Here is a 21371-nt window from a genome sequence, read left to right on the forward strand (position 1 = left end):
GGTATTAAACGTTCCATATCAAATTTGTCGATAAAGGTCCACGGCTTAGTATAGTCCCCATAGAAGTGTATCTCCTTATTTCCGGTATTTGTTGGTTGTGGTAACAGCACCCACCGAAATGGCTGAATTTTGGTATTTAGTCTTTGTTGGAGGTAAAAACCTTTTTGACTGAAATTCGTCTGTATAGGTCCAAGTTTCGATATAGCCGGCATCTCACGATTTTCGTAATTCTGAAGGTTGTGACGCCAATATCCCACCGAAAGACTAAAATTTGTTATTTAGTCTTCCATGGGATTATAAAATATTCCAGAAGAGAATTATCAGTATAGGTCCGCGGATTTCTATATCCTCTAAAAACTTTCCGCCAGAAATTTGTAGGTATAGATCGCACCAATAAAGTACAACATTAACCCTAAAAGGTGATTTTACTTTTGGCAGATTCCTGGCGTTTAGGTACGATTTAGAGTTTTGGTGTATTCGGGGACCTATAGTAAAATTTTATGACAAATAATTTTGTAGAATATTTTGATCTGATACGATCTCATTTTAAAGGAGTTTTTAAACGTTTTTAAAAAAAATGGACCAAAAAGACCCCTTTAGTGACTCGCATGAGGGTTATTTTTTTTCATAAAAAGATAACCCGCATTGTTTTCAGTAATAATGTCAAAGACACTTTATACCTAAAATGCAAGGATTCCAAGGAATGTGATGTCGAATATTTGTCTATTTAGGTTACTTCTCGACGTAAACTTTCAAAACGCCGACACATGTGTCTTCTTTTTTTTTAGGTCCTCTTTCATAATCTGGCCGAATTATCTTGTAATTATTTTTTGTGTTGTACAGTGTAATCTTGAAGATTTATCTTGTCATTATTTTTTGTGTTGTACAGTGTTATTTTAGTGATTAACTTTCAAAACGTCATTCATCCGTGCTACAGGATGAAATCATTTTGGAAATGACTATTGATTCAATAGATCTATTAAAGCAATCATGAGCATTAGGCAACTTTAAAGTTGGTGTCAATTTCTCTTCGTAATTTAAACCATCAACAAATCAACGTTTATGCAATTTTTTTAATGTGCATTATTAATGACTTTAGACGACATTTATGTTAAAAATATCTTGATATAAGTAAAGAAACATCAAGAAAAATGCAATATTAAATATCCTTCTCTCGCGATTTCGCTCACCACTGTATTAAAGCGGTTTCTAAATATTTGCAAAGTTCTTCTCTTTACATCCGTGATTTGTTGGCGTGATTTGTCTGTACAATTTTATTTAGACGACTTATTTATTTAACATTTATCACTTGCAGAGTGAACCACCCAAATATTGCATGATTAAATATGTTTATACTGTGGAATGTTGCACATTACCAATTCTTTTGGAAGAGAGAGATAGAACATAAAACCAGTAAGGAGAACATCAAACTGTCGACTTATTATTATGTGATTGAAATTTTTTTTCTCCCAAAATCATATATTTCTCTAATATAAATAATTTTGTATAGACTGGGGCACTGAACAGTTATGGAAATAAAGCATGTAGGTGTGGAGTAATTTCCCTGCGACCCACATATCCTTTTATAAGAACAATATGACAATAAAAACAAACAAACAAAAGAGGCCTACCATTAATTATAATTTATTTTACAAATAATTACTAATTAAAAGACCCCAATTAAATGAACGCAGAATCGCAAATGAGGTACGATATCAGAATGAGTGAGTTTTAATTGGATCATTACAGTTGCTTAATAAGTCTGTCTGTCTATGGTGTGACAATAAAAACAACAATAACAACACATTTGACTACACGAAACCTTCTCTAAACCCCATAATTAAATTTATAAAAAAATTTTCCCTATTCAAACCACTGACCACCGACCACTTAGGCATCAACATGCAATCTTAATTGTGGTGGCCGAAGTTGGAAACCGCAAAAAATAAGTTGATCAGTTTCAAAAAGAATTTACCTTAATAAAGTGGTCAGTGAAAAATATTTAATTAAGAGAAATAAAAAGAAAAACAAAACAAACCCAAAATGTCCTTTTCTAAAAATCATTGGAAACTTTGGACAAAACTGAAGTTAAGGCGACAACATCAAAAGGAAATTTTAAAGAAATTCGCCAAACTGCAACATCGCCAGGATTTTAGTTATATGGATACCTTTCATCGTGCCATGCGACCATGTATAAATTTGAAAAACTTTTGTAACATTTTTGGTGACCTATTTGTTTGTTGTGTTTACTTGATTTAAGGTCTCCTGGTTGGTCACATCTTCGGTCTGATGCCCTTGGTCAATTCAATGGGGTGCAATCCATATCGTTTGACTTTCAAAATATCAAGTATATCCTTTGCCACCACACTTGTATTCCTTTTCTTTGGTAGCTGGAAAACATTACATATATCGGATAGCCTGCTGAAGGCGGGATTAAATTCAAAAAATATAAGTAAGTTGGTTATCAATTCATGAGATTATACACAATTCCCAAACTAAAAAAAATAAACAAAGGTTGTTCCTGACGCAGGGTCCTGACCGACTTTAATATGGTAAAACCCAGGACTTATCTTGGTTTTAATGTCATCTCAAGTGGTGACACCCTGTGGTGTCATCTGGGGAACTGACTTTAATTCTCGTAACTATAAAAACTTGGGTTAGCAACCCACTATTATTAACAAGTAAGAACGGCGTTAAGTTCGGCCGGGTCGAACTTGTTTTGTACCCTCCACCACGAGTTGTATTGAAGTAAAATGGAACAATTAGTTTCTTTTCATTTATGAAGAAGTCTAAATTCCAAATTTCAGCAATTTCGGAAAAAAAATTGGCTAACCTTCAAAATATCGATATTCGGGAGGTACCGTTCTATGGGTGTTACAACAAAACGTCGATCTATACCGACAAATTTCTGGCGGAAAGTTTTTAGACTCAAAGAAGACTAAATACCAAATTTCCGATAATTCGGTAAGATAATGTGGCTAAAATCTAAAAAAATACCGAAAATCAAGAGATACGTTTCTAAGGGGGACCTGGGAAGAAGTCGACCTATACCGACAAATTTCTGATAATTCCTTTCTGGAATATTTTACAACCCCATGGAAGACTAAATAACAAGTTTCAGTCATTTTGGTGGGATAATGACGTCACGAATTTCAGAATTACGAAAATCGGGAGGTACCGTTCTATGGGGCATATATCGAAACATGGATCTATACCGACATATTTCAGTCGGAAATATTTTTACCTACAACGCACACAAAATACCAAATTGCAGCTATTTCTGTCGGTTGTTGCGCAACCTTCAAAATACCGGAAATCGTGTGGTACCGTTCTATGGGGGCTATATGAAGGCGTGCACCTATACCGACAAATTTAGAAGAGAAAGTTGAATACCGCCAACGAAGACTAACTACCAAATTTCGATGCCATTTCGATGGGTTATTGTGGCCATAAACTTCAAAATACCTAAAATCAGGAGGTACCGTTCTATGGGGGCTGTGGACCTATCCGACAAATTTCATATAGAAAGTTTTTTACCCCAAATGAAGACTAAATACCTACTTTCGTCAATGTTGGTGGAATATTGAGGTCACAACCTTCAAAATACCGGAAATAGGGAGGTACCGTCCTATGGGGGCTATATGAAGGTGTGGAGCTGTACCGGGAAAATTGTGGGGGAAAGTTTAATATCCTCAACGAAGAGTAAGTACCAAATTTCAATCATTTCGGTGTGATAGTGAAGCTAAAACCTTCGAAATACCGAAAATCGGGTGGTACCGTTCTATGGGGGCTATATCAAAACGTAGACCGATATAGCCCATTTGCAATACCAAACATCGTAGGAGTAATATAAACTTCTATACCAAATTACAAAGCTCTATCTTAACAAGTAAAAAAGAATCAGTCGGCTTGCCTACGCGAATTGAAACACTTCTTTTGCAAAAACAAAACGTATGTATTTTGGGGGTTTTCAGAATTTTGGGCGTATGAACTAGCCGACAGTTGGTCTCATATAATTTCAGTTGGTCACCATATAATTTAGACCCACGAAAAACATATGATCGATGTACCCTGTTTAATACGAGTACCTTCAGTAAACATTTCAAAGGGATCCTTGAACAGACCCTTATACAAAAATCTTGAACATTTGTGTGGGTGGTAGCAGTGGACAGATAGGCCACACTTTTGAACATAAACTAAGTTTGGACCAGAAACTACACTTGCTGGCCGTAGGGGTTTTTTACAGCTTTCGGGTCATGTTCTCAAGAAGTGTCGACTTGCAGCTCAAAAAATTTGTACCATCGTAATAGGGACATTAAGTGCAACCTGTTGCATGAAAAATCAGAACGATCCGAGTGGAGGTGCTAAACTGCACTTTTCCGAAATTTTGTGCTGGAGGTACCCGAACGAGTTGACATATATAGTCCATATTACAACCTGATCTTTGTCTCATTGAAATATCACGGTGCGCAAAGAATGGACCAAATCGGTTACTGCCTTCGAGAGTTATCGTGCAGATCACTTTAGCGAAAATCTTGAACTGTTGTGTGAGAGGTACCCAAAGGAATGGGCCGATATGGTCCTTTATAGAACATGATCAAAGTCTGCGCAAAATATTACGACTTCCAAATTTTGGATCGAATTGGTTTATTCATTGGAGAATTATCGTACGCTGCATCCACTTCACATGGTGCCTTAGCTGGTTTTTACAGCCTTCGGGTCATTTTCTCTGGAAGTATGGACTTGCCGCTGAAAAAACATATACCGCCGTGATGGGGGTAGCAAATACAAGTTGTTACAACAAAAATCAAAGCGATTCGGGAGCAGATCCTAAACTGAACTTTTCCGAAATTTTGTGTGGGAGGTACCTGAAAGAGTGGAGCGATAGAGTCCATATTGGAACCTCATCTATGTCTGGTAGAAATTTCACGATTTGTAAAGTATAGACCAGATCGGTTATTACCTTAGAGTTATCGTTCGCACAATTTTTCCGAAAATTTTCGAACTTTTGTGGGGGAGGTACCTGAAGGAGTGAACCCATATATCCCATCTTCGAACTTAAACTAAGTTTGGATAAAATATTACGAAAGCCAAATTTTAGACCAAGAGTTATCGTTGCACCAGCCAGCCAGACAGATAGGCGGACATTGCTAAATCGACTCCAAATTGTCTGAAACGGATTTCGTCCAAACATACTTGGGGTCTAAAACCATTATTTCGATGAGGCACATTTTGCCCGTATGAAAGTGTATATACCCTCGTTAGCATATGTAAATGCTGAGGGTATAAAAATTGCGAGCTGTATCTTGATTTCAACAGACGAACGGACAGACGGACATGGTTATATTGACTCAAAATATTTCGATGTGTTGCAAACGGAATGACAAATTTTATTATAATCCCCATATTATGGTGGAGGGTATAAAAGGATCCTACTATGCAACAAGTGAAAACGACGTTAAGTTCGACCCGGCCGAACTTTGAATAATATAATTGTCCCACAAACATCGCAGAAGGGGTGTGCACCCCGATTCATACGAGTATTAGTTCAATGATATGGGACCTACCGTTTTACGCCGAGTCCGAACGGCGTGTCTTAAGACACCACTCACGAAATGTCGCCAACATTACTGAGGGGTATTTTGTACCGTTAAAAATTTGATGTTGCCTGGCCTGGGAATCGAAACCACGATCTTTAGCGTTCATACCATTGCACCACGGTAGCAACCGACCTTTGTATACCCTCATCATAAATTATACTGTAACCAGGGGGGTTATTCTCTATAGCAATGCGTAAGCAAAATGCGATGCGTAAGGAAATTAAATGCGTTTTCATATCTCCTTTCGCAACAATTTTTTCCATTTTCCTTTCTGGCATCAGCGCAATCTGTAATACAAAAGCCTATGTCAAAATCGTGCATTAACGCACATATCTTGCGCTAACAAAATACCAAACGCAAACGCATCGCAATACAGAGTAACCCCCAGATGTTAGCCGAAAATTGGGCGCTATGGTTCTACAGGGGCTATACTTAAATGTGGACCCAGGCCGACAAATTATGTGCAAAAATATGTAATAGCTCCAAAGAAGATTAAATAATGTGTGTGAGAATAGGATAAAAACAAAAACCCTTAAAAATTCAAAACTCGGAAGGTACCTTTTTATGGGGACTATACCAAACATGTAAACAATTTTTGGTGGAGAAGTCTTCGTCTACTGAAAACCAAAAGTGCCAAATTACAATCAATTAGGTCGAAAAATACAGATAAAATCGATATAGATATACCTGAGATCGGGTGGTACCGTTATATGGAGGCTGTAACGGTCCTCACGTTTTTTTTTTTTTTTTTTTTTTTTTTTTGTAAAAATGTTTTCTTTCCCCTGAAACACACAAAATCTCAAAATACAACTAATTCGGCAGTCAAATGGAACTAATACCTACAAAATTCCTTAACGTGACGGGGGCTATATCACAGCTATATAGTGATGGTGCCTATACCTAAACTCAAAAAAAAAAAACAACAAATATTTGTCCGATGTTCTGAAAGCGCTTTACCAAAAGGGAAAATTTATTATCGGCAAATTTGCCAAGAATGCTTCAAATGGTAGTGTGGACAAAATTGTCGAGGATTACAAGAAATACAAAACCAACCCTAGTCAGATTAACTAAAGCCCGCTAAGAAGAAGAAACTAAGGACAAACTAATGGTTTCTGTGGCTAACGATAAGAATGGCAGCGGGTTCCGTGTCCCGGCCAGCAGCTGTCACCTCGGTGTACTTATGTTTGTGTTTGTATCGTTTTTCTGCATTGGGAGCAGCATATCCCGGAATGCCTGCTCCGTATTCTTTCGGTCCGTTTCGGGACGGAGGAAAACCGAGGATCAATATATTTGTGCTCGGTTTGTCACATCTGCATCTTCACCCATGTCCAATCTTCGGTGAGATGCAAAGATGTCTAAGGGGTTGCTCTGGACTTGTCCACGCGAGGGACTATGTTGCTGCATGCTGCGTTAACACACCCCCAGTGAGTAGTCGTAATAAAATTACGAAACTCCCCCGCAGTCCCTCCAACAGCAACCGCACACGTAGCATTTGCCACCTGCCATTGTTGTTCCAATTCCAGAAAATGCATCCTTTTTGAAATTTAATTGCAATGGACTCCGAGATAATCGAGGAAATAGTGAACTTCATGAGTCGGAGGAATATCAAGGTCGTGGCGATGCAGGAAACCAAGCTCAACAACAACTGCAGCTTACAGCGTTATGAAGGTTAATGCGTTCTGAGGTCTGTTCAATACAGACCTATCTCGCTTGAGCCTGACTCTAATGACCCGTACATGGAATGTATGGGGGTTGCAGTCAGGTGTGGAACTGCCGAGGTAGAGTTACTGAACGTATACATCTCGCCGATAAATAGATGTATCTCAAGTTACGTGCCGGACATTAGCCCGTCAATAAATTCGTGTTTTTGTTAGTAGGTTTCTGCTGTGGTTGATAATGAGAGCCAAGAAACCAAACACTAAAGATAAATGGACTGTATTTTTATACCCTCAGCCTTTAGGCTAGAAAGGGAATATACACTTTCATACGGGCAAAATGTGCCTCATCGAAATAATGGTTTTAGACCCCAAGTATGTTTGGACGAAATGTGCTTCAGACAATTTGGAGTTGATTTAGCAATATCCGTCCGTCTGTCTGTCTGTCCGTCTGTCTGTCTGGCTGGCTGGTGCGCACGATAACTCTCGAACGGATGCGCCGATTCGGTTCAAATTTTGGCTTTCGTAATATTTTGCCCAAACTTAGTTTAAGTTCGAAGATGGGCTATATCGGTCCACTTCTTCCGGTACCTCCCACACAAAAGTTCGAAAATGTTCGGAAAATTTGTGCGCACGATAACTCTTGAAGGGAGTAACCGATTGGGTCCATACTTTGTCCATCGTGAAACCTGTACCAGACTTAAATGAGGTTTCAATATGGACTCAATCGGTCCACTCCTTCGGGTACCTCCCACACAACATTTCGGAAAAGTTCAGTTTAGGGCCATCTCTCGAATCGCTTTGATTTTAGGAACTTGTATTCACTGCCCCCCATACGACGGTACAAGTTTCATTAGCGGCAAGTCCATACTTCCTGAGAAAATAGCATGAAAGCTGCAAAAATGACACCGTGTGAGGTGGTTGGAGCGCAAGATAACTCTAGAACGGATCTGCCGATTCGGTCCAAAATTTGGTCTTAGTAATATTTTGTCCAAGAATAGTTTAAGTTCGAAGATAAGCCATATCGGTCCACTCCTTAAGGTACCTCCCCCACAAAATTTCAAAAATGTTCGGAAAAATTGTTCGTACGGTAACTTTTGAAGGGAGTGGCCGTATTGGTCCATGCTTTACACATCCTAATATATCTACCAGATATAGATCAGGTTCGAATATGGACTATATTTGTCCACTCTATCCGGTACCTCCCACAAAAAATTTCAGATAAGTTCACTTTAAGACCCGATATCGAATCACTTCGATTTTTATTGAAGCAAAAAAAAAGTTTTTTTAGGGGCAAGTCCATACTTCTTGAGCAAACAGCCCGAAGAGTGTAAAAACCCCCTATGGCACCATATGTTGTGGCTGGAGATCCACTTCCATACCAGTCAATGTCGATCCATTTCTTTTAGATCCTTAATCCTAATCAACATTTTTGTCGTTTCATACGCCCAACATTTTTAAAATCCTCTAAATACATACGTTTTTTGGGAAAAAATTGTTTTAATATACACAGGCTGAGGGTATATCTCTGTCGGCCAAGCCGACTGATACTTTTTTACTTGTTTGTTTATAAATTATTCCTCATAGCCAATGAGGAATAATTAACGAAGAAATGAGAAGAGAAATAAAACATATTGGTTAGAATATTTTCATAAACGTTATAATTCTTATAGGTTTTAATTCAGTATAAAAGTTGGTTAGAGACGAGAAGAGATGCTTACCAGTCGGTTAGTGCAAGAGAAGTGATTTTATTCAAAGAGAAGAGTAGTGATAAAGCAAAGATAAGGCATAGAGCAAAGAGGAGATGTGAAATTAGTACACTTCAGTAACACAATGGTGCACAAGAAGAGAGTTGTAGTTAACTTTTTCGTAAAGGCGCGTGCATGGCTGCAGTAACGCATTATCTTATTATATAAAAGAGCTTAGTGATAAGTAAGTGAGTGAGTGAGTGACTGACAGATCATCGCCCAGACGAAACGGCTGAAGCTAGAAGCTTGAAATTTTGAGTGTGGGTTGCTGTGTAGGCGTGAGATAAGGCTGGGTTTTTGGAAATTCGAAGTGAAAAGATCCGAAAAGAACGGGAAGAGCTAGAATTCTGAAATTTGGAGTGATGGTCACAAATGGAGAGTTAGAAAGATGTACTAAAGGGTTTTTGGAAATTCGACTTATAAGTATGTAAAAGTACTAAAAGTTATTAAATTTAGTACCAATTGTATATTTTGAACGGCTATAAGTAGAATCTTGGAATTTGGTATGGAAATTAAGGTTGGGAAGTGGTGTTTATAAAAGAAAATAGGTTTAGAAATTCGTACTGGTGTGTACGAAAAGTACTAATTTGGATTTGGGTGAATGGATAGAGCTGGAAACCTGAAATTTGGATTACTGTAAAGTGTAAGGTTGATATATGAGGGTAGTTTTGTAAATTCGTAGTTATTTGTACGAAAAGTATTAAATGGTACTAAATTTGGTACAACTTGGGTGAATGGATAGAGGTGAATTTTTAAAATTTGGAATTAAGATTACTGATGAAGTGTAAGATTGAGATATGGGGGTAGTTTTGTAAATTCTCCTTATGTGTACGAAAAGTACTAAATGGTACTAAATTTGGTAAAATTTGGATTTGGTTGAAATGATAGAGCTGGAAACCTGAAATTTGGAGTGGAGGTTATTGTTGAAGTGTAGGATTGATATAGGTTTGGAAATTCGTACTTATGTGTACGAAAAGTATTAAACAATTTACATTTCGTGAACCCATCGAGGTAAAATCTTGAAATATAGAACTAAGATTACTGTTGGAGTGATGGATTGAGTATTAAATGGTGCTAAATTTGGTATATGAATAGGGGTGGAATTTTTATATTTGGTATTATAGTCGCTGTTGGTGTGTAGGGTTGAGATATGGAAGTGGTTGAGGATATACGTACTATAAATGAACGAAAATTACTAAATGCCACAGAATTTCGTTCAAATTGTTATTGTGTAAGTGGGTAGAGTGGAAATTGTGAAATTCGTTACTGGGATAGCAGTTGGCGTTTAGAGTGGAGATATGGAGGAGGTTGCGGATATTCGTACTTATGTATACGAAAAGTACTAAATACTGCGATAATTGGTTTAAGGAGAACAGATAGATGTGTAAATGGGTATCGCGGTCGGGATATTGTTTTGGATATAGGGATGTAATTTTGAAACTTATATCTGTTGCATAAAGAGAAATAGCTGGAATTTCTAATTTTTGTATTAGGGTCTGTGTTGGTGTTTAGATAAAGAGTTTTTAAAATGGATACAAATTCTGAAATTAGGTATGTAGGTCGCTGAGGACTGAATTATTGAATTGGTGTTGGAAATACGAAAAGTACAAAATTGATCTAAATTTGGTGTTGCGTGAAGCATAATTTAAATATACAGAAGTGAGACCAAAGTTATTATGAATCGGGAAACTGTACTTTCATAATATTTACAAAAAGAACGATGAAATTTTTAAAATTAGCGTAATAAAATCAATGTTTATATATATATATTAAAAATTATTTTTTACAAATATTTTTTAAATATACTTAAACTTTTAAAAAAATGTCCAAATATGACCACCCCCAAATCGAATTTGAAAGATAGCAGGGGGTCTGTACTAATAAATTCGGTAGTCAAATCGTGCTCAAATTTGCCACAGTTAAAATAAAGTGGATTTTTCTATTTTAAGATGGGAGAATTTTTTGTAAATACCGGTTGTGACTGTACGTAGTATCCAATTGAAATAGAACGGTAATACCCACATCTATCAACCGATTTTCCTTAAAAATCATATTTAAGTGTTTCAGAGTGTAGAAAACAAGTATGTATAATGTTTTTGAAAATAGGTCCATTTTTTATCATAGCCCCCACATAAAAGTACCGTCCGATTTTAGATATTTTGTGGATTTTAGCGACACTTTATGACCGATTGGGCTGAAATTTGGTATTTTGAACTCTTGGAAGATATGAATCCTTCGTACCAAAAATTAACATAGGTCAATGTTTTGGTTTAGACCCCACACAACGGGACCACCCTGTTCAACAAATTTTGTCATTTTTTGGTCATTTTGGTCGATAAAAAGTAAGAATTGCTGTTTGTACACATTTATTATAAAAATTAATTAACGTTGAAATAGTTTTGGCCAGAAAATTTAGATTTGGGACCATTGTGGAATGTCATCGGGAATGCTAAATCATGCAAAGCGTTGGGCTCTAATGGAATCTCCATGGTAATGCTGAAACAGCTAGATGAGCCGGGAGTGGAGTATCTCATTAATGTTCTCAACATGAAGTCTAAAAATGGTCAGGGTGCCGATCATCAGCATGCTCCACATATATTTGTCGGTGGCGCTTGACTTATCAAAAGCCTTTGATACAATCAGGCATTCAGGAACAAGAAGTCCAAACCCGGTAGAGTGAAACAGGCAGTTCCCCAATGTGGGTTGATATCTCCGGAACTGTTTAACCTCTACTTCATTCACATTCGACACTACATTCAAGTAGGGCGCCACGCCACTGCTATCAGCGACAAACTGAAAGGTAGGAACAAGGTCCTCAAGTTCCTAGCCGGCAACCCTTGGGATGCAGATAAAGAAACCTTGTTGACCACATATAACTCGATAGCTGAGTCGATGGTAAGCTATGCGGCTGCAGTTTGATCCCAGAATTATGTGATACGAATTGGAAAACCATTCAAACCTGTCAGAATGCCGCCCTAAAAAACAACAGGGCGCCTCCTCAAGTCTTCAATGGACCATCTACATGAGGAGGCAACGATTCTTCCAGTACAGCAACACAATGAGTCGATTTAGCAATCCGTCTGCCTGTCTGTCTGGAGCGCACGATATCTCTAGAACGAATAAACCGATTAGGTCCAAAATTGGCTTTCGTAATATTTTGCCGAAACTTAGTTTAAGTTCGAAGATGGGCCATATCGGTAAACTCCCTCGGGTACCTCCACCACAAAATTTCGAAAAAGTGCAGTTTAAGACCTCTTCTGGAATCCTTTTGATTTTTGTTGTAACAACTTGTATTCGCTGCCCCATTACGACAGTGCAAGTTTTTTCAAGGGCAAATACATACCACCTGAGAAAATGACCTTAAAGCTGAAAAAACGCTATGGCGCCATGTGTTAAGTTAAATCAAGTACTAAAATAGACCTTATTGGTCCACTCCTTTGGGTGCCTCCCCCATAATAGTTCCATTTTTTTCGCTAAAATGATGCGCACGATAACTCTCGAAGGCAGTAACCGATTTGGTCCATACAGAACATGGACTATGTATGACAACTCCTTCGGATACCTCCCACGCCAAATTTCGGAAAAGTGCAGGTTAGGACCTCCTCTCTAATCGATTTGATTTCTCTTGCAACAGGTTGCACTCAACGCCCCTATTACTGTGGTTCAAGTTTTTTCAGTGGTAAGTCTATACTTTTTGAGAAAATGACCCGAAAACTGTAAAAAAAACCCTACGGCCACCATGTGTGGCGGCTGATGTGCACGACAACTCCCGAACCGAATACTGCGTTGGTCCACACTTTGCATATCGTAATATTTCTTCGAATATTAAATGAAATTCGAAGATGGTGCCTATAGGTCCACTCCTTCCGGAGGTAAGCGCAATATCTCATAAACGGAGTAACTGATTTGGTCCAAACTTTGGATGTCGAAATTTTTTGTCCAAACTTAGTTTATGTTCAAAAGTGGGCCCTATCGGTCCATTCCTTATTGTACCGCCCACACAAATGATCAACATTTTTGTTTAAGTGCGGTTAAGGGTCTGTGCGAGAATCCTTTGAAAATTCGTACCAAAGGTACTCCTAGTAACTCTGTTTACAGCGGCGATATGATGTCTTTCGATGGCAAGCACATATTTTCAGACATATGTATAATGGTCCAAAGGTCTAAATTGTATGATGACCAACTGAAATAACTGGTGGGCGCGATATCTATCGAGATAAATAACTTCCAAAACAAGACCACTTCCAAAATGGAATATGTCAGTCCAGATTTATATATCTACCATATACATATATTTTGCATATTCGCAGTGGTGTAGGGTATCATATAGTCGGCCCGACTTTGATCCTTCCTTTATAATATAATTGTTCCACAAACATCCCATGCGGGACAGGGGAGACTTCTCTCATATCAATGAGTGCACCCCGATTCATATTGGCTCAATGATATGGGACCTACTTGTTTATTGCCGAGTCCGAACGGCGTGTCCTAAGACACCACTTGTAGAGAAGTTGTACAAGGCTGAAATACTCAGAAAATGTCGCCAACATTACTGAGGGGTATTTTGCCACCGTTGAAAAGTGTTCGATGTTGACTGGCCGGGGAATCGAACCCACGACCTTCAGCGTGCAAGGCGGGTGTGCATACCATTGCACCACGGTGGCACCCAATCCTTCCTTTACTGGTTTTTATTTCGATCATGTTCCTTAAAACGTTTGCAAAGATCTTTTATTTTTCTTTGTTTTTTTTTTTTTTTCATGAACATGTCAAACTATTTTTAAACCACTCCTAAATGGTGCGCCTAACCCTACCATCTTCTTTTATTTTCGAATAACCAAACTCATTTTCCTTCTTTATAACATTTTTCTTTTACAACTTGTTCTTGTTTTTCTCGTTTACAGTTGGTATGTTCTTCCTTTTCATGTGCATGACAGTTTTTCTAAATTTCCTAAGCATAGCCCGAGGCTGGCCAGAGCTAATGATGCACTGGACACGTATTGATTTAATATTCCTGAAGCCACCATATCTGCCACCGAAATGGTCGCTGCTGAAACAGTTGCGTACATTGACTATAGTGTTTTGGTCAATGGCCCTGGGTAAGTATCTGGAGGTGATAAGTTGTCGTTGTTGTCATTTAAGCACACCGACGAACTAATTAACAAACTTTTTTCCTTTGACGTGTTGGACATCATCTTCCTTGCCGCTGTTGATGTAGTGGAAACCAGTCTTTATTATGCCTCACATTATTATAATTTTCTAATGGAACGTCTAACTTGTCATCCCGAGGATACGCGACATTCCTATAAGGAGTATTTGATGACAGCACTTATGGATGATGTCTTTACATATTTTCCCTATCACATTTTGGTGGTGATATGTGCATTTGTATGTAATGTTGTTGTTTCGTTCTTTATTTAATTTGTGGGGATGTCCCTACAAGAGTTTATGTGCAAAAACAGGGATAAATGTTTTGTTTTGCAGCATAAATTAGCAGGAGGGACATCGAACTTATATACGTGCTTGATTTGATAGTTTTCTTTTTTTACTTTTAGATTTACTAATCCTCTTGCTTTCTCTCTGTTGTACGATAGTTTCTTAACGCCGCCTTTACCGTCATGTGGAATTTTATGGACTTTTTCATTATGGCCATTAGTTTGGGTCTGACAACACGTTTTCAACAGTTTGCCGATCGCATTGACCTATTGGCAGGAAATGTAAGTACAAAGTCATGTTTTGTGGTTATGCCTAATAGGTACTATTACTATTTTTATAGCCATGAGTTTACGTTTGCTGTTTTTGTGGTACATGCCAAGATACTTGGCACTGTATCACAGTGGGCTTCTATTGGATTTGTACAAAAATACCTTGGAACAAATTAAGTTTGTTTAGGTGGATAGTTGAACATGTGCCACAAATTTGCACGAGGTACAATAATTCAAACAAAGATAATGGCTTCTTCTCTTCGGAGCTGTCACTGACGCGCCGTTGAAAGTAACAGCCGCTCTATAAGTGCGAGTGATTTAACCGTTGGCAACAATTTACTTTATCGTGTACCAATGTTGCATTGCTTCAGGTTCATTGCTACTTTTTCCGGTTATGTTCGCCTGCCAACCCATTGACTTCAAGAGTAAGTTCCATAACTCGTCACGGTTCGCACAAAGAAACTTTGCTAGTACCGTTGGTTCGTTTGTGAACGAAGATGGCGGTTTACCAGACCGGGTGTCCCAACGGTGATGTTTGGCGAAAAATATTTTAAAAGTCTGTATGAGACGTGGGTTTTTTAAAAATGTTTCTTAAAGGTTTATCTAAGATGTGGATTTTTTAAAAATAATTTTGAAGGTTAGCTGAGACGTCGATTTTTTAAAATTCTATCGCAAGCGTGGATTTTTTAATAATCTTTTTGATGATCTATCTGAGACGTGGATTTTTTAAAAATATTTTTTGAAGTCCTATCGGAGACGTGGATTTTTTAAAAATATTTTTTGATGGTCTATCTGAGACGTGGATTTTTTTAAAATATTTTTGATGGTCTACCTGAGACGTAGATTTTTTTACAATATTTTTTGATGGTCTACCTGAGACGTAGATTTTTTTACAATATTTTTTGATGCCCCATCTGAGACGTGGATTTTTTAAAAATATTTTTTGATGGTCTATCTGAGACGTGGATTTTTTAAAAATATTTTTTGATGGTCTATCTGAGACGTGGATTTTTTAAAAATATTTTTTGATGGTCTATCTGAGACGTGGATTTTTTAAAAATATTTTTTTGACGGTCTATCTGAGACGTGGATTTTTTAAAAATATTTTTTGATGGTCTATCTGAGACGTGGATTTTTTAAAAATATTTTTTGATGGTCTATCTGAGACGTGGATTTTTAAAAAATAATTTTTAATGGTCTAACTGAGACGTGGATGTTTTAAAATAATTTTTTGATGGTCTATCTGAGACGTGGATTTTTTAAAAATATTTTTGATGGTCTATCTGAGACGTGGATTTTTTAAAAATATTTTTTGATGGTCTATCTGAGACGTGGATTTTTTAAAAATATTTTTCGATGGTCTATCTGAGACGTGGATTTTTTAAAAATATTTTTTGATGGTCTATCTGAGACGTGGATTTTTTAAAAATATTTTTCGATGGTCTATCTGAGACGTGGATTTTTTAAAAATATTTTTTTATGGTCTATCTGAGACGTGGATTTTTTAAAAATATTTTTTGATGCTCTATCTGAGACGTGGATTTTTTAAAAATATTTTTTGATGCTCTATCTGAGACGAGGATTTTTTAAAAATATTTTTTGATGCTCTATCTGAGACGTGGATTTTTTAAAAATATTTTTTGATGGTCTATCTGAGACGTGGATTTTTTAAAAATATTTTTTGATGGTCTATCTGAGACGTGGATTTTTTAAAAATATTTTTTGATGGTCTATCTGAGACGTGGATTTTTTAAAAATATTTTTTGATGGTCTATCTGAGACGTGGATTTTTTAAAAATATTTTTTGATGGTCTATCTGAGACGTGGATTTTTTAAAAATATTTTTTGATGGTCTATCTGAGACGTGGATTTTTTAAAAATATTTTTTGATGGTCTATCTGAGACGTGGATTTTTTAAAAATATTTTTTGATGGTCTATCTGAGACGTGGATTTTTTAAAAATATTTTTTGATGGTCTATCTGAGACGTGGATTTTTTAAAAATATTTTTTGATGGTCTATCTGAGACGTGGATTTTTTAAAAATATTTTTTGATGGTCTATCTGAGACGTGGATTTTTTAAAAATATTTTTTGATGGTCTATCTGAGACGTGGATTTTTTAAAAATATTTTTTGATGGTCTATCTGAGACGTGGATTTTTTAAAAATATTTTTTGATGGTCTATCTGAGACGTGGATTTTTTAAAAATATTTTTTGATGGTCTATCTGAGACGTGGATTTTTTAAAAATATTTTTTGATGGTCTATCTGAGACGTGGATTTTTTAAAAATATTTTTTGATGGTCTATCTGAGACGTGGATTTTTTAAAAATATTTTTTGATGGTCTATCTGAGACGTGGATTTTTTAAAAATATTTTTTGATGGTCTATCTGAGACGTGGATTTTTGATGGTCTATCTGAGACGTGGATTTTTTAAAAATATTTTTTGATGGTCTATCTGAGACGTGGATTTTTGATGGTCTATCTGAGACGTGGATTTTTTAAAAATATTTTTTGATGGTCTATCTGAGACGTGGATTTTTGATGGTCTATCTGAGACGTGGATTTTTTAAAAATATTTTTTGATGGTCTATCTGAGACGTGGATTTTTGATGGTCTATCTGAGACGTGGATTTTTTAAAAATATTTTTTGATGGTCTATCTGAGACGTGGATTTTTGATGGTCTATCTGAGACGTGGATTTTTTAAAAATATTTTTTGATGGTCTATCTGAGACGTGGATTTTTGATGGTCTATCTGAGACGTGGATTTTTTAAAAATATTTTTTGATGGTCTATCTGAGACGTGGATTTTTTAAAAATATTTTTTGATGGTCTATCTGAGACGTGGATTTTTTAAAAATATTTTTTGATGGTCTATCTGAGACGTGGATTTTTTTTAAAAATATTTGTTGATGGTCTATCTGAGACGTGGATTTTTTAAAAAATATTTTTTGAAGGTCTATCCGAGACGTGGAGTTTTTAAAAATATTTTTTGATGGTCTATCTGAGACGTGGATTTTTTAAAAATATTTTTTGATGGTCTATCTGAGACGTGGATTTTTGATGGTCTATCTGAGACGTGGATTTTTTAAAAATATTTTTTGATGGTCTATCTGAGACGTGGATTTTTTAAAAATATTTTTTGATGGTCTATCTGAGACGTGGATTTTTTAAAAATATTTTTTGATGGTCTATCTGAGACGTGGATTTTTTAAAAATATTTTTTGATGGTCTATCGGTGACGTGGATTTTTAAAAAAATATTTTTTGGTGGTCTATCTGAGACGTGGATTTTTAAAAAAATATTTTTTGGTGGTCTATCTGAGACGTGGATTTTTTTTAAAAATATTTGTTGATGGTCTATCTGAGACGTGGATTTTTTAAAAAATATTTTTTGAAGGTCTATCCGAGACGTGGAGTTTTTAAAAATATTTATTGATGGTCTATCTGAGACGTGGATTTTTTAAAAATATTTTTTGATTGTCTTTCTGAGACGTGGATTTTTTTAAAAGTATTTTTTGATTGTCTATCTGAGACGTGGATTTTTTAAAAATATTTTTTGATAGTCTATCTGAGACGTGGATTTTTTAAAAATATTTTTTGATAGTCTATCTGAGACGTGGATTTTTTAAAAATACTTTTTGATTGTCTATCTGAAACGGAGCATCCATTAAATCTCATAGATCCATGGGGTAATCTCTACACTGGCTAAGGCCAAAAGAACAGACATTCCGGGATATATTGTCACTCACATTATGCAATATATGCGAACGCATGACCATAATTGTTGAGATGACAGCGCCTAGTCGAATATTCCCCTTGGGATTCTCTAGTTTGTTCCTTTTGGTGATATGACAAATGTTGCTTTGCCTCAAGGTTGCTTTTAATATCCTTACCCTGATTTTTATACCCTTGCCCCTATGGCATACACTTTTTTTATACGTAGTCGATCTAGCAATGCCCGCCCTAGTGCCTTATTGGTATAGTCCTTCCCTGGGGGCTGCCACATAACTTCAAAAACTTTCGGTAAGGTGCAATCAAAGTTCTGTTGTAGGATAGTTTTGAATTTTTTACCGAAGGTATACCTTTTCGTCTTGACTACAAAAATCTATCGATCCTACGGTGACCGAGTAAAATTACTGGTAGGCACGATAACTATCGAAAGGTGTGACTAACATTAGTCGTAATTCACATTAAATTCGAAGATGAAGGGTTAACCTTCTTTTTGAGGAATAATTTAAAATATAAGCAATGGAATTGACAATTGAAACCCAGTGGGTTTGTTAAATCCGGTTATATATAAACGTACTATTAAGGTCACTTCTCGGATTAAATTATATTTTATAATTCAAATGTTCTTCTTCTAGTACGTCCCCGATGCTCTATGGAATCAAATACGACAAGATCACATATTGTTATGCGAATTCATGGAGAAGGTCAATAAACATATTTCGACAATCGTTCTGATTTCATCAATCAATAATATGTATTTCATTTGTGATCAATTACTTAACATATTTACGTAAGTTCAAAGCCTCATTTCTTAAAAATAGCTCAATTAATAACCATTTCTTCATTACAGAAAACTCCGCTATCCCATTAATACTATTTATTTTTGGACTTCTTTAGGATTTCTCTTGGGCCGAACATGTGGTGTCTTTATGTTTGCCTCCAGCATACGTGAGGCTTCTCTATTGCCATTGAAAACTTTATACTTGGTACCAAGTGGTTGTTGGACCGAAGAGGTTCAACGTTTTATGGCTCAAATTTTGGATGAACCAATCGGGTTAACCGGTAAAAATTTCTATACCCTTACAAGGCAAGGTTTCTTTGGGGTAAGTAAAATGTTGTTGTTGTTGTTGTACCTAGATGGGTACTTTATGGAAGGGATTTATTTTGTTACAATTTCAGATGATGTCTACAATCGTAACTTATGAACTAATGCTCTTGACATTGGATATAAATAGTCACAAAGAAGGTCTACCAGATTTATGTTCATAAATTGATGTTTTTTATGAAATATTTTTTATAAAGTGTAAATAAAATAAGATGTAAAGAGGAAAATAGGAAGAATTATATACATATATATTATTGTTCCGCAAACATCCCGGAACGCTGAACGTTGCAACAATTTTTCAACGGTGGCAAAATACCCCTCAGTGATGCTGGCGACATTTTCTGAGTATTTCATCCATCTAAAACTTCTCTATAAAGTGAAGTCGTAAAACACTCCGTTTGGACTCGACGTCAAACTGTAGGTCCCATCTCATTGAGCTAATATGAATCGGGGTGCACTCATTGATATGGGAGAAGTCACACTTGAAGAATTACATTATTAATTAAAAAATGTCGCCATTATCAAACATTAAATTTAATAAATATAAAATATATACTTACTTACTTAGCTGGTCCATTACAAAACATTTGTTCCATAAGCCAAAAGATCTCCAATTCTCTCTGTTTGTTGCTTCGCTTTCTGGAAAACCGCGCCTTCTCATCTCGTCATTCACTTGTTTGCACCATCGAAGCTTTGTCCTGCCAATTCTGCGTGTACCGCCATGTGGCCCGTATTGTACTCCTTTTTAGCGGGTGCATGCATCATCGCTCATTCTTATGATGTGGCCTAGCAGATACAGCCCGTGGTTCACACGACGTCGACATTCACCGTCAACGCAAATTGATCCGTAGATCTTTCGAAGAATTTTTCTCTCAATCACACCAAGCACTGCCTTGTTTGCTTGCGCTAGTACCCAGGCTTCGGAACCATACATCAGCACGGATAGTTTCAGTGTTTTGTAAAGAAATATTTTTGTTTGACCAGATGTGGCCTTGTTTTTAAACTGCTTACTTAAGTCAAAGTAGCATATGTTGGCCAATTCACAACTGGTGTTGTTTTTATACCCTCCACCATAGGATGGGGGTATATTGAGTTTGTCATTCCGTTTGCAACTACTCGAAATAATCATAAACTATATATATTCTTGATCAGCGTACAATTCTACATCGATATAGCCATCCGTCCGTTCGTCTGTGAGAATCACTCTAGCGTCCGAACGGATTGACGTAGGTCGATGAAATTTTGAAAAAATCTATTATATGTACGCAGACGATATCTCCAGATTTTCGGTATTTTGAAGGTTTTGACCATTATCACACCGATATTGCTGAAATTAGGTACTTAGTCTTCGTTGGGGGTATAAAACTTTCCCCCAGAAATTTGTAGGTGTAGGCCCACGCCATCATATAGCCCCCATAGAACGGTACCTTCCGATTTTCGGTATTATGAAGGTTGTGGCCACATTAATCCACGGAAATGGCTGAAATTTGTGGTGGAGGGTATAAAAAGTTCGGCCCGACCAAACTTAACGCTTTTCCTACTTGTTTGTGTTTACGACGGTGCCAAGATAGACGAAATCTTTTGCTACCTCAAAATTATAGGAACCATCATCAACAGTAGGTCCGAGCTTTATGGACGCATTGCACGTCGACACCATCAACATGGTCTTCTCGCCGTTTACCGACAGACGCCCTTTCGACTTTTGCAAATACATATATCAGTTACTTCCTTTACAGATCGACCCATGATGTCAATGTCGTCGTATAACCTTTTCCAGCAGAATATTGAACAGGCGCTGGATTCTTGTTCTATGAAAATTTGAAATGAA

The 21371-nt window shown here is 36.7% G+C and overlaps 1 protein-coding gene across 1 annotated transcript; it reads left to right on the plus strand.

Annotated features, from left to right (window-relative positions):
• Window positions 1-1951: 1951 nt before the first annotated feature.
• Gr61a (Gustatory receptor 61a) lies at window positions 1952-19772 on the plus strand. Its single transcript, XM_073980706.1, has 8 exons — window positions 1952-2191; window positions 2261-2452; window positions 13905-14099; window positions 14219-14388; window positions 14595-14717; window positions 19074-19228; window positions 19289-19541; window positions 19618-19772. The coding sequence occupies exons 1-8, from the start codon at window positions 2044-2046 to the stop codon at window positions 19705-19707; spliced, it is 1326 nt and encodes a 441-aa protein (XP_073836807.1). The 5' UTR covers window positions 1952-2043; the 3' UTR covers window positions 19708-19772.
• The last annotated feature ends 1599 nt before the right edge of the window (window positions 19773-21371 follow it).

Source organism: Musca autumnalis, unplaced genomic scaffold, assembly GCF_047663935.1.
Source record: "Musca autumnalis isolate F117 unplaced genomic scaffold, ASM4766393v1 scaffold_4, whole genome shotgun sequence".
Classification (NCBI taxonomy): Eukaryota; Metazoa; Arthropoda; class Insecta; order Diptera; family Muscidae; genus Musca; species Musca autumnalis.